At 37.9% G+C, this 13,301-nt stretch overlaps 1 protein-coding gene across 20 annotated transcripts in view; it reads left to right on the top strand.

Annotated features, from left to right (window-relative positions):
• The window catches only part of ZNF521 (zinc finger protein 521), a 232,920-nt gene that overhangs the window by 108,857 nt on the left and 110,762 nt on the right, over positions 1–13,301 (top strand). For all 20 annotated transcript variants that reach the window (XM_015277992.4, XM_015277991.4, XM_046938231.1 and 17 more), the window contains one exon: positions 6,331–6,415. In XM_015277992.4, the coding sequence (XP_015133478.1) occupies positions 6,331–6,415 (85 nt within the window). The remainder of the gene's footprint in view (positions 1–6,330; positions 6,416–13,301) is intronic.

Here is a 13,301-nt window from a genome sequence, read left to right as displayed (position 1 = left end):
AGACACTGAAGACAGCTATGATTAAATACAGCATCCAGAACACAAAGTTGGAAGACAGGACAGCAACTGTAAGGCTTCAAGTAGAGAAGGAAGAACTGATAGCGCTTTGTGTGTTAAAGCAATGAGTAACCGCTGTGAAAGGAATTTCAAAATATTTTTTTCTCCATCTATTGTTTTTCTTCCTGAGAAAAACTGATTGTCTTTTCTCTCTAAACACATGTACTCAGATCCCACTATACTTAAGACCCCGATAAACAAAAGCAGAACAGAAAAAAATTCATAAGATCATTACAAACATGTTTTTAATGACAGTCAAGAAATACTACTTAAAGGGTGTTCTATTAGCAATGAGAAGAGTTAGCAATTAGTTCAGAAAAAATGCAAGCTGACAGTGGCCCATAAGCAAGATAAATAGCTAACTATGCAGTGAAACTGTCTAACATATGCTTAGTTCTTTTAGAGCTTAAGGTTGACAAAGTAAGCATCCAGGAAGATAGAAAAGAAATCCTCAATTAAGGTACTGTCAAAAATAATCTGAGTTATGATGAAAAATGGCTAAATGGACAAATAGGCTGGGACCATGGTTGCTCTTGTGCCTCACGCAGGGCCGAGCACGCTGCTAACGCTTAATGAAATAATAATGTAAAAAATCAGCTGGCAGCATTAGGAGTTAGCACCGGCAAGTTGCTGTAGTTAGCGTGCAAGTTTTAACTTGCTTTTGCAAATGATCTGTTGGGAGCACAAACATGGAAGCTATTCGCTTTCTCTTGTCAGATTACCTTTCTGTTAGCTTAACAGGTGGAATTCATTCCAATCTGGATTTAATGTGAGGGAACGTGGGAGAGAGTGATTAGTCTGGGAGAGGGAAGTCAGAGGATGTGGGAGGTGTAGGGTTGCTCTTTTTCAGCAGTTGCAAGTTGACTTGGCTGTGTTGGTGATCCATGCCATCATTCAGTGCTGAAACAAAGTGGAAAAAGCCTTGGAAATCTCCCTTACTGGCATCACGGGAGTAAGCTGTGTATCTAGTTGTAAATGGGAGGTTATTGTTCAATGAACAGGTACACATCAAAGCCATTGTCAATGCTAGAGACTATTGCATGTAGGAGAGGTCTGGATGTAGTACAGAATTAACTTGGGATGTCTGCAAGTCTGTATGCAAGAGGGGGCGTAAGGATTACACATGAAATTACGGGTTTATGTATTTGATTTAGACAGTGAGGAGAGAAAGTACTGACAGAAAAACACTCAGAAATTTTGGATTTATCAGAGGATAGGAAGTAATGAATCAGAAAGGGAGGATCATGTCTAGATTTTTTGCTAAAGAATGTAAACATTTACCAGGATGTTAGCAAAGCTTTTGAAAGAGTATTGCGCAAAGGACTAATTTATTGGGTTGATACACATGGCATAGGAAGGGCTAGTCTGACTTTAAGAGGAAAAGCAACACTAACCTGGATATGGAAAGCACTGGAGTCTTGTGAATTGAAGCAGTTAAGGTTGGAGGGATGTGAATAATGGAAAACCTCGAGAGTCACTACTTGCACAAATTTTGCTGAATTTACGCAGAGTATCAGTAGCCTGGAAGAAAGAATAAGTACTGAAGTGATTAAATTCAGTGGTAGTACAAAACTGGGGAAATGTCAGAACAAAATAGGCACGTGATAAAATCCTGAATGACTCTGACAAGGAGGTGGAGCATGAGCAAATATATAGCGTATGCAGTTCATTCTCAAGTAATGTAATGAGATTAGGAAATAGGAGAAAAAAAAAAAAGAATGTATGGAGATCTGAGAGTCATAGGACACAGAAGGCTACATAGAAGGACCTTCTGAATAGAACTATGAATCCACTAATAGAGGAGTTCATAGAGTGTTTATTAGTTGTCTGTCTGACTTTGAAAAAACAGAGTTTTTGTTTTTAAAAGCAAATAGAACTGTGGATGAAATTGAAGTACCAATTGAAAGACCGTATTCCTGAGCTACTTACAAAGGCAGCAAAGCCTGTTTTGACATGACATGGACACTGAGAACCTTTATAGTAAGGAAATTCTGAAAACTGCAAAGTGACAAGTGAGGATCAGGACAATAATTAAAGGTCTAGGTGACATTAATTATTCAAAAGGTTAGAGAGACACATGCATATGCTCTGCATGGATTGAAGGCCCTATCTGAAGCTCATTAAATGTAGTCACAGAGAAGCTTTGGATGCTGGGAGGCTTTAAATCAGCTCTGAAATCAGTAATGAAAAAGAACAAGAATGCAAGAGGCAGTGTGGCTGCCCAATGCTTATGTGACTCATCTAGTCCAAGCAGTTGTTCTTCTGTGACAATTTTGGATGGCCCTGGCTTGTGTGAGTCATTTAGTCCAAGCAGTTGTTCTTCTAGGACAGTTTTGAATGGCCCCAGCTGTGACTTGGCCCTCAGATTTGTGCTCAGCATGTAGGAAATGAATTGTCAGTTGGTTTCTTGACAGGAGGGGGTTTGTGAATGATTGTGAGGTTGTTTATTGAGGAGTTGTGTTTATTTTATGGGAAGGTGAGGCTGCAATGATGTAAGAAATAAGAAGAAAGCATTCAGACATTTTCAGAATTCCATGTGATAATCTGTGCATCATTCTTCTCTGGAACAAATCTTTGGAAGTTTTGCAGTAGGGCACAGTCTAGCACACTACAACTGTTCCTGATTCCTTACTGGTGCTGCCCAGTGTATACATATGTGCTGCCCAGCTTCTTCTGTGGACCGCCATTGCTGGTATGACATTAGTCTAACAGTTAATGTGTGTCGGTTTGTTTTTGTGTTTGGAGAGGAGAATGAGAGCGCTGGCATGTTTGTCTCTGGCAGAAGGCTGATGAGTGTCCTCCAGCAAATGCAGCTGTGGCAGGTTAGGATGTAAGTGCCCTGAGCTGTCCACCCTTCATCTTCATGTGGAGCTGAAATGCCCTGGGCAGTCAGATGGAGCAGCAAGGCCTGGGTGCCTGCTCCTCCTGCTGGGCCTTCCCTCAGTTACTTGGGCAGAGGGGCAGGGAGCTCTGCTGGACTCTGGTGTTGCAAACAGCTGCAGCAAGGCCAGGCAAGGACGGCTGTCACAGCCTTCATTGCATTCTGCCTTGCAAAGGGTTGCAGACAATTGAGAGAGTCAGGTGGCTCCTTCAGTCATGACCCAATTTTATTTCTATGCGATGCTATGCCGGCACAGCAAGGCTTCTTGCCTGGCAGGGGAGATGGAGCTGCCATACTCCAAGGCTCCTTTCCATCTTATCCCCCCCAGGTTTCCCTTCTGTGGGAACACAGAGTGAGGAGGGCTTGGTCTCCCCTGGGTCTCACTCTGGTAGGGAGCTGGGACCAGCCATGAGGCACAGCAGGATCCAGGAGCCCGTGTGAGCCGTCACGAGTGCCACTGGTCTGACAAAGCCTGTGAGACTAAATGTAACTTGCAGTGAAAAAGAGCTTCTTCAGAATGTGAAACATATGGAAATAAGTATGTGGGTTTTGTTCAACATGGTGTGAAAATGACTGGGTTTGATCACTTTGAAAATCTAAGAGTAAATGGAATTTACTGAGTTTGCTTTTAAAGTCAAAACTTAACCGGGAACAAGTTTAGACACTTTGAGGTGAGTGTGTCGAGCTAATAAAAGTTGATGTCAACATTTTAGAATATGTTTGGAAACAAAGAAGAACTGGGTTTTGATCAAGCAGCAGTCACAGAAACATTCTTTCCTTCATGATAAAAAGAAAACCTCTGTGTGATTCTCCAAATGTGTCAGATCGTTTTGAAGAGGCTAGCAAGTGCTAGTAAATTATTATTTTTGGTTGTTGTCAAATGAGTTTGTTTTTTGGCATGAGACTTCAAAACCTCCAGCCTTTGTATGTTTTGCCATTATGTACATCAGTCATAATTTTCCAGCAAATCCTGACGTGCACTCTGCATTACTGTGCTAACAAGAGAAAAGACCAGCCATTAGGTTTATGTTTCTTTGTTTTTGAACATAGTCACATATCAGGAATAATGCTAGGGGTATGCTAATAAACAATATATAGTGCCAGTCATCAGGGAGTAAGAAATATTTTCTAACTAGTTCTAAAGGGAAACAATGTTTTAAAAAAAGGGGGAGTGATTGTTATTTATGCAATATTGTTGTTCTATATGTCAGCATCGAAAAGCACCTTGTAAAGAGCTTAGCATAATAAATCTTTGATCATGACTGTCATTATTTAGAGGTCTTTGATAGATCTAGATGTAGTGCAGTAAGGTTAAATTTACCAACGTATAACAGGAAGACCTTGGACTGCATCTGAATTCCTACCCGTGTTACCAGTGTGGTCACACCTGAAAAGAAGTCTTGTATTTGTTTTTAACAGCAGGTTTTACAAATAGTAACTGTAAAATTAAGTCAAAGCAGATCTGTTTTGTGGGTGCCCATTGAGTTTATTTGTCTAGGTGAAAATCTAACTTGGTTACATTTCAGGAAACTTAAGCTGGTTTAGATGAGGAAGAGCAGAAAAGGCTTATGAGTGTTTCCACTGAGAAGAGACACAATGTATTTTGTTACTGTCATGAAGAAAATTACAATAGCCTCTCTGTATGAAAGCAATAGGAGATTTGTAAAGAGAAGCCCACAGGAACACTTAATTTCAGGGCTGACTTTGATTAGTCGCTAGTTTTACAGTTAACTTGGTAAGAAAAAAATGACATACATTGAAACAGCCTGTGTGTTCCTTTCTAAGGGCTTGTAGTGGAGAGATGCTTAATGAACGAGCACACTGTCTGGGACATAACATCTAATTTTAGATGCTGATAAGAAATCCATCAATTCTTCAATAATGCTTAAAACTTGGGGGGGGTGGGAGGGGGGAGCAAGATTTAAAAAAAATATGATGGATGATACCAGCTGTATAACACTCTTCAGAAGCTAAATGTATACAAAATAGACTCCGTTTCTGATGCATGTTATCCAGTGAACCCTACTTCTTCCCCAGCGAATATATGTATTTATATGGGATCTGTAATTTAGTACATCTGTGTCAGGTTTTTGTAACTTTATGTTCTTTAAAAAATTATATGCTTTTTCCTTTTCTCTTTCTTTTTTTTTTCCTACCTTTTTGCTGGTGTAGCCAAGGTGGCTGTGGCAGGACAGAAAGATACATGTCTCCTCAATAACTAGCTCTATGTGGCACTTCAGAGCTTACCTTCACTGCATCTTCAAAAGGACAGTTGAGCTCTCCAGGACTGTAACTTTAGAAATGTAGTCCCTGATATTACAATTATGCAGTCGAATAGTTTTATGGATCTGACTTGTCTCGTTAGATGCCTAGAACTGCAGATTTAAAGTCTCTGGGATGAAAAAGCAAAATTTTACTTTTCAATGTGCTCTTAGTTTTCACTTTTAAAGACGTGCTTTGTTATATAAAATTTTTGGTCAACTTCTGGTCAGCAAAGTAACAAGAGAAAATGAAGTCATTTTTGTAGGATGTTACTGCCTAATCCATATCATCTTGCACAAGTATTGTACCTTGCAGAAAAGTGTAACAACAGATCTATTGTGAAAGATACTAAGGTACCAAGGAAAGACTTCTTTTGTGTACCAAAGAGAGCAAAGTACATTTCCTTGTTTATAACGAAATTTGATTTATATACATCATATACATTTGATTGTTAAGTAAGTCAGGCCTGATATAATGTGGCCAGAAGGGTTGCTCTCTGGCTGGTTTCCAGCCAGTCTTCCTAGTTTTAGTACAGGTTTGCCAATAGATATAGAAACTACTGCCTGAAAACTGTAACCGTATGTCCACACTAATGAGGACTTTTCTGTCTTTGAAGGATGGCAACCTGATGGACCGTTTAAAATGCATGTGCAGAGGAGATTCTGCAACCTAGCTGGGACTGAGGGGAGCGCAGGTTTCTGCTCTCTGTTTTCTTCCTAGCTTCACCTCAGTTCCGTAGTGGGCCTACTCCGTTGATATAAAATGAAGGATTCACATTGATTTCAGTGTTGTCTGGATCACATCCCACATATTCTCATCACATTTTGCCACCTGTGAATACGACAGTGGTGTTTTAGCAGTACTGGTCTCTCCGTGGGGTTAGAAAGATGAAAAAAAACCAAACAAACAAACAAAAAAACACCACAACAACCTAATCTCTATGGAGTTTCAGGAAACTCATTAAAGGTGCTATAGAACTGTAGTGTTATTATCTAATATTAATAATTAAGCCTTAATAAAAGCACTGCTGGAGAGCTTTAAATGACCACTTTGAACTCAGTATTTTGAGTTATAATGAAATGGTTCCAACTGTATGTTATAGTAAACTTTATCTACCCTTATTTCTTTAGAAGAAGACCTACCAGTGCATCAAATGTCAGATGGTTTTCTACAATGAATGGGATATCCAAGTTCATGTTGCAAACCACATGATTGGTAAGTGAAGCGCTAACACTTCTCAAAGACAGATAGCTATTTCTCTTACTCGTGATCATCATTGCCTCTAAAATTAAACAGAGTTAAGGAGAAATTAATTGTACATCCATCAATGATTAACCTAGGCATGATTGATTTTTTTATTCATATTATTAGACGTGATAAAGCATTAGCATGTTTTATTTTCTGCAAGGGCTAGTTTAGACTTCTGCAGAGAATTATATATCCACTGCCAGTCAAAACACAGGTGATTAGCAAATTAAACTTCTAATCATTTTTGCATTATTGAAAACAAACTAACAGGAATGGTTAATGAACTGGATGTTAGCTTTCCATAGAGTTTTAGACAGGTTTTAATTTCAGAAGTTATTATGGTAATGACACTACTGTGTGCTTCTCAAGCACCTTGGTACCAAAATCAAAACTGGCGAGTTTTTGTCGTTAGGAAACATAAATAATACAAATGGCCATAAAATAGTATTGTTTGTTGTGTTTGAACAGTCTGGAACAAAAATCCTGAGTGTGTCTGCATACAATTAAATACTATCATTGATATAAAGAAAATAAGGAATCGTACTATTCAGGAATGGAATCTGCTCTTTAAGGTATAAGCATATTTAAAAAATCATCTAGGATTCCTAACCCAAACCTAGCCTGATGTTTACAAGGCTGCTACAGTTGTAAATTAGAATAAAACAAAAGCTGCTTTTTCTTTGATATTCATATTTTCTTATTATTTGCTTATTCCCCTAGGATTACCCATAATGTTTTCAATTTGGTAACCACTCAGCAATAGCACTAAGAGTTCTATCAGCCAATTAAATTTATCAAGCACATCATTTGCCCGCTAATAAGATAACATTGACAGGGTTGTCTTAGTTTGTTTTTAGTGTTTTCCAAATTTCACATTTCAAGATAAGGATGGATACAGTTGATTTTTTTTGCTCATGTTTCCTTTATACTGTTTTCTCTTGCTTTCATAATAAAAAAAAAAACATGCAAAATGCAGACCAAACTATGTGATATACAAGCCAGTAAATACACGTTTAACAGAAGATAATTTATTATTGTTTTTTTCTTCATTGTATAACTTAAAAATGCTTAGCTTGATGCTAGTTTTTGGATTTCTTTCTCATGTAAGGTAGCTTAAATGTTTCTTCCATGAGTTCTATTAACTTGGCTACACTGTAAAAGAAATTACCTGCCACAATTTAGTCGCTCATTTTTCTGAGTACATTATTAATAAGTTTTAATATGTTCAGAGCATGCACATTTTATATGCTTTTCAGAAAAAATGAATAAACACAAGTGACACGCTGGTTTTGTAAATGAGCAAAGTGATTTGCCTGTTGGACTAAGCTTTATTTTTGATGTTTTGTATCTTTGGGGAAGAGATAATCTGAACTGCTTCAGTGTTCAATCTGGGTCAGTGACGTGCAATTTAAAAGTCCCTTGCTACCAGCGACAGAACTTGCCATTTCTGTTGGGTTTTTTGAATTCAGTGTATGATGTGTCCTTAATTGTAGCATGCAGTGATACTGAAACATGGTGGGGAATGCAGACACCTTGGGTAAGGAGTGATGCTGGAATGCGAGAGTGGTGTGTCTACTTGCTGCCTGCCTCCCATGTGCATTGTGTTTTCAAAATAGGACCCCTGTCTTTTTTTCCATAAGATATTTAGATTTCTTTTAGTTTTCTTTCCTTCTGTTTTCTGGGTGTGTTTAGTAAAAAGTCAGAATGGGATGAAAGAAAGGAGAAGAGATTAAGTAAAACAGAAGAAATCCGGTTAAGTTAGCTTCAGTCTGCAGTTCTGAAAAGACTGACATTTTGTTAAAATGAATAGCTGTCTATGTGTTATTTCTAAAAGCTGGCTGAGGTTGAATGAGAAAGAGAATCTTTAAAAAGTATATTTAATTGTTTTTGGCTGTGTTGTATCTGATCATGCATTATATTGCTTCATGACATAACCATAGTGACACAGATTTAAATGCGCTTAATGTAAAATCTTGCAGTGAAATAAAGGAGCTTGCGAAACATGCAGGGAGATTTGCTGGTCATGCTTTTGGTAATCTGTGCTCAGTGGAAGATTCTTATCTGCACTGCCAGACTAAACCGTGCAGCTCCTAATGATGTAGCCTCGATTAAGCAAATGTAAGGGGATTTTGTGCTGGGGTGAAAGGAATATCAGCATTCCTGAGCATTTTGAATGTGACCTCAGAATCGAAGCACAGGGAAAAATAATTTCTGATCTTCAGTTCTGTTAGCTTTCTCGCCAGTAATTGGATTTTTCCTTAGCTATCTTTCTAATTTCACTACCCCTCACCCCTCCTTTAATTTATATCATTGTTCACAAGCCTTTTCCAAGATCATGTTCTGTCTAGAGAGAAAGGTTCAAGGGGTGATGTCAAGCTGTTTAAAATTGGCCTTTGTTTATGGGTGTCTGTAGATAGGTTTATAGTATTCCTATATAATATAGAAAACATGTGCTCAAACATATTAGTATGAATGAATATAATACATAACTCATAGGTGTATCCATAGATATCTACATGCATTCAATTTGCAGATTGAAAAATTAGTTGAAACATTTGACTGTATACGGACTTGTTGACACAGCATATTTCCCAAACAAAAAATCCTGCAGTCCTAAACACCTTTGTCCCTTCCTTTTCTACATGTATCTGATAAAATATGTCTTGTTGCCCTGCTTTTCCATTATGACACTCACTCCTGTAGGGTAGGGAAAGTGAAAAAGCTTCAGGAAAAGAGGGGAAGAACTATGAAACTTTAAATGCAAGGGAAAGGGAAGATGATCTAGGAAAGCCGACTCTAACAGTCACAGAGTGTGATAATCCCTAGATCAAATGTAGGGGTAATAAAGCCCTTTTCAGACATCATCACACAGTCTCAAGAACTGTTATTTCCTCTTGTAGTAAAATGTTAGCATTATCATGTTGTGGTTATTGATGGATATAGATTAGTATCTTTGTACATGATGGGTTGCATATGATTCAGAGAAAAGAGAAAAGGACCAGGGAAGAAAAGGGAGAAGAACAGTGGAGGGAATTGCTGTTAATTAATAGTAAAAAAACAGTTAAACAGGTAAAAAAAAAAAAAAAAAAAAAAAAAAAAACAGTCATAAATATCAATTATTAAAAAAAAAAAGAAAGAAAGAAAAAAGGTGGAAAAAAGGAATAAAGACCAAACCCTCCCAGAAGAAGGAAAAATATAAATAAATAAACAAAAAGGAGAGAGATTCGAGGACAGAGGAAGATGGCTGGAGCAGGTAGAACATGGGACAAACAAGGAAGCAGAAAGTCATCTGCCAAACTCTGCTCAGAAAGAAATGAGAACCACTGCCAGAGATACATGCTTAGCTATTTGGAGGTAATGCTGCTCACCAACTTTTTAGTGATTCGAGAGAATAGAGAAGTTGACACTGTCCCATCTAGTTACTGTGTCCCTTGAACACGATCCCAGGATGTAAACTGAGTTCATGTTGCTGACATCCACATAGACAGGATGCATTATGGAAGGTCACTAAGGCAAATATATATTTATAAAACCCCAGTGTGAAACTTAGACTTTTAAATAAGGCAACCTGAATTACTTTGTTGGCTGAAATAGCTCCACTGAGGGTAGGTATTTTTAGGTTGTGTGCATGTTTGTGTTTTTGTCTAATCAAATATAATCTCAACTAGACATTTAGCAGGGGAAGAGGGATTAGAGGCTATTTAAAAAGCCTCTTACTCTTCTTTGTTAGGAGGGCATGCAGCATTTTTGCAGATTTTGTTATACATTTCAATCTGTTCAACGAGAGAGATTATGCCACCTAATGGAAAACAAAATCTGCAGATGATCCAATAAGGTGGCTTAAATATCTTTGTCAACCATACAATTTACATTTGTTATTAAACAAGTTATATGTTAAAAAAGGTGTGGTAGGGGTGGCTTTCCTCAGCAACTGCATGTTAATTACTTTTAGAACCTCCCATTTTAAAACTGCTCCACAGTCTTTTTTCCAGTCTGCCCTTTATCTTTGTGATGGGATAAGTCGATAAGCCTTTTTCACTGTATGGATGAGGACAAAGATGCAAAAGAAGTGGAGTAACTGGAAGTTCAAGAATTTTGACTGCCCAATATGTCCCCACTTATCTAGACACTGTGCTTTATCAAGCAACACCCATGTTTGCTTAAACTAGAGGCTGATTCAGGCTTAGGAGATACCTGTGGGCTGAAAGGAGGCAAACCTTTAGCTTTTTTAAGTAGACTGTCAATTTAAGCATTATTTTGGACTTAGATATGAGTATGTACTTTTGTTTAGATAATCATGAGGGTGATGGCCAAATGAAAACGTTTTTGTCGGTTTGTTTATTGAAATCTGTTGGTAAAACAATTTCTCAGCTTCTGAATTAGAGAGGAAGAAATGTAAATCCAGGCGCGTTTCATACAGTTCTAGGAAGTACTGGCAAACACTGTAATTCTTCAGCAGCTCTCTAGCTTTTGCTTTTCTCTCTGAGCAGAATACTTAGCATTTTTAGCAGCTTTCTTTGAGAAATTTCTATTTCTGGGTGTTTGTGGAAAAGAGGGAGGCTTTCTGGCATCCCTTTGTTTTGCTCACATAGTTTGCAGTTGGCATTTGACCTGTGAGTGTAGAAGGAGTGTCTGCTATTGTTTGTGTTCTGCTTGCTTCACTCCACTGCTCGTCCTATTATTTTGCCTGTTATTTTAAGTAGACAATCTAAACATTATATTTTCTTATACTGATTCCTTTACATCTGCCGTATCTGATGCAGTTCAGTGTCAATAGACTGAACAGTTGCCATAATCCCTAGGATTTTGTACACGTGCACATACAGAGTAGATCAGAACTGAGGAAGTTCTGATGTGTTTAACTCAGAAAAGGAGTTATTCTACACAAAATTATGAGGCTCGACAGCAGTAGTGTAAATTTTTAAGTGCTCTGAGTAGAGTGCTGTTAGGCATGAGATAATGTAAAGAGATGACATTGCCAAGAACTATTTATGAAGAGCTTAATTTTTTTCACTCTGATAATTCTTGACCAATAATTACTAGCTTCTAATTATCTATTTTAGTTAGAAAGAAATCTCTATCACTATGGAGGTTGGCATTGCAACTAGCGCATAAATCCCCAAAGAGGTAAATGTGTTCCAAACAGCCACAAACAACTGTCTCATGAAACATAGTGAGCAAATTGCAAGCCGCTGGCTGTGCACAACAGAGCAGCACATTTACCATTGAGGACTGATCAGGCTGACAAAGAGAATGATAAAAGGGGGAAACAGCCACAATCTTTGTAGGTTGCTGTTACTCTAGTTGATGGAAAAGCAAGCCCCAGTGCCAGAGCAGGAGCAACCCCCTCTCTGAAAAGTAAGTTGCGGAGCTGGGGGAAAGGATGGCACTTTCTGCAACCCTCCTTTTGAAAATTTCTATATAGGTCATTTTGGGGTACACAGACTTTTCTTTCTTCAACCTTTTCAGCATGAAGGATAAAACACATTCTGCGAAGTCAGTTGTTATCAGGAAAAGAGCTTGTTTTTGAGGAGAGGATGTTGTGTAGTACTGAGCGTGGTAGCATGGTAGTATGAAGGAGGTAGTATGGAGGAGGAAATAAAAGGAAAGAGAAAAAGCCACCAAGGACCTAAGTTAGGAAGCAAATGGGAAAACAGGATGAAACAACCCTGCAGCTGACAAGAAGAATTCTAGTTTACACCAGTAAATACTTCACTAAGCCCTAAGTAAAAGAAATCCATGCTAGAGCAGTTATAGTTTAAAGAGTATATAGAAATCTAACCTAATGTAAATTTCTCTGCCAAAACATAAAATAAAAAAAAAAGCACAACAGTGTTTTGCAGTAACAAGTGATATGTAACCATTAGAAGACAAAGACACATTTTAATGCAACTCGTGATTTCTGATTTGCTCACTGACAGGAATATAACTATGTAATATGTAGATATATATATGCTTGTGTGTTATCATCTGGATACCCATATTTGCATTATGCATGTATTAACTGCATGCATAATATGTCTATACAAATAAGTCATTTTATTTGCCTCATATTTGTGCAGTGTATGTGTGGACAACATCACTGATGTCAAGACAAAGAAAACACCTTATAAGCTTTCTGGAGCCCAGCAAAATTTTTGCTTGGTTGCAATAGCACATAGAATTCATACAGTCTTTTACTTGTCTAATTCCTTAGGTCACTAAAAACAAGATTTGTCTTTCCCACATGCAAAAATAGTTTTAAAAAAAACAAAAACAAAAACAAAACCCCACTACTTGTTGCATTATGTTGATCTCAGGGAAGACGTTTGCAGAATGTCACAGAATGTTACACAATGCTTTACATGAAAATTGACATTGTGAATTCTCTCTTATAAGAAGTTTGGAGAAGGAGAATCCAAAGATGCACATCTATAGACCAGAAGATAAAGGAGATGGCAACTTCTTTTGTCAGTCCTCTCTCACTGATTCTTCTGTAATAAGATATGGAAATTGTAAATTAAGAGCAAAAAGATGGATCGTACCTTCTTAGAATCAGAAAATCACCTGGTTACACTGGGAATCTCTTATTTTTGGGCAGAGCTGGCAAGTAGAGGTACAAAAGTTAGATGAAACTTTGCCACCTTGTCTGCAAAAATCAGAGAGGTGATTGAAATACTCGGGAAAAAGCAGCATTTGGTGTTAAATCTGAGAAACTGTAGGTTTATTTTGTGAGGAGCTGGGTTACAAAATAGATGAAATCTGTGCTGTTTCCTGCTAACAGAAAGCTACTCTCCTGTGGGCAATGCTGGCTTATTTGAAAGGCCCATAAAGGGTTTCTGCATGGACCATACAAAAGGGATACTTTCTCTTT

The sequence above is a fragment of the Gallus gallus genome, chromosome 2 (genome assembly GCF_016699485.2).
Source record: "Gallus gallus isolate bGalGal1 chromosome 2, bGalGal1.mat.broiler.GRCg7b, whole genome shotgun sequence".
In the NCBI taxonomy this organism is placed as follows: domain Eukaryota; kingdom Metazoa; phylum Chordata; class Aves; order Galliformes; family Phasianidae; genus Gallus; species Gallus gallus.
This window is presented reverse-complemented; position numbering and strand designations above follow the sequence as displayed.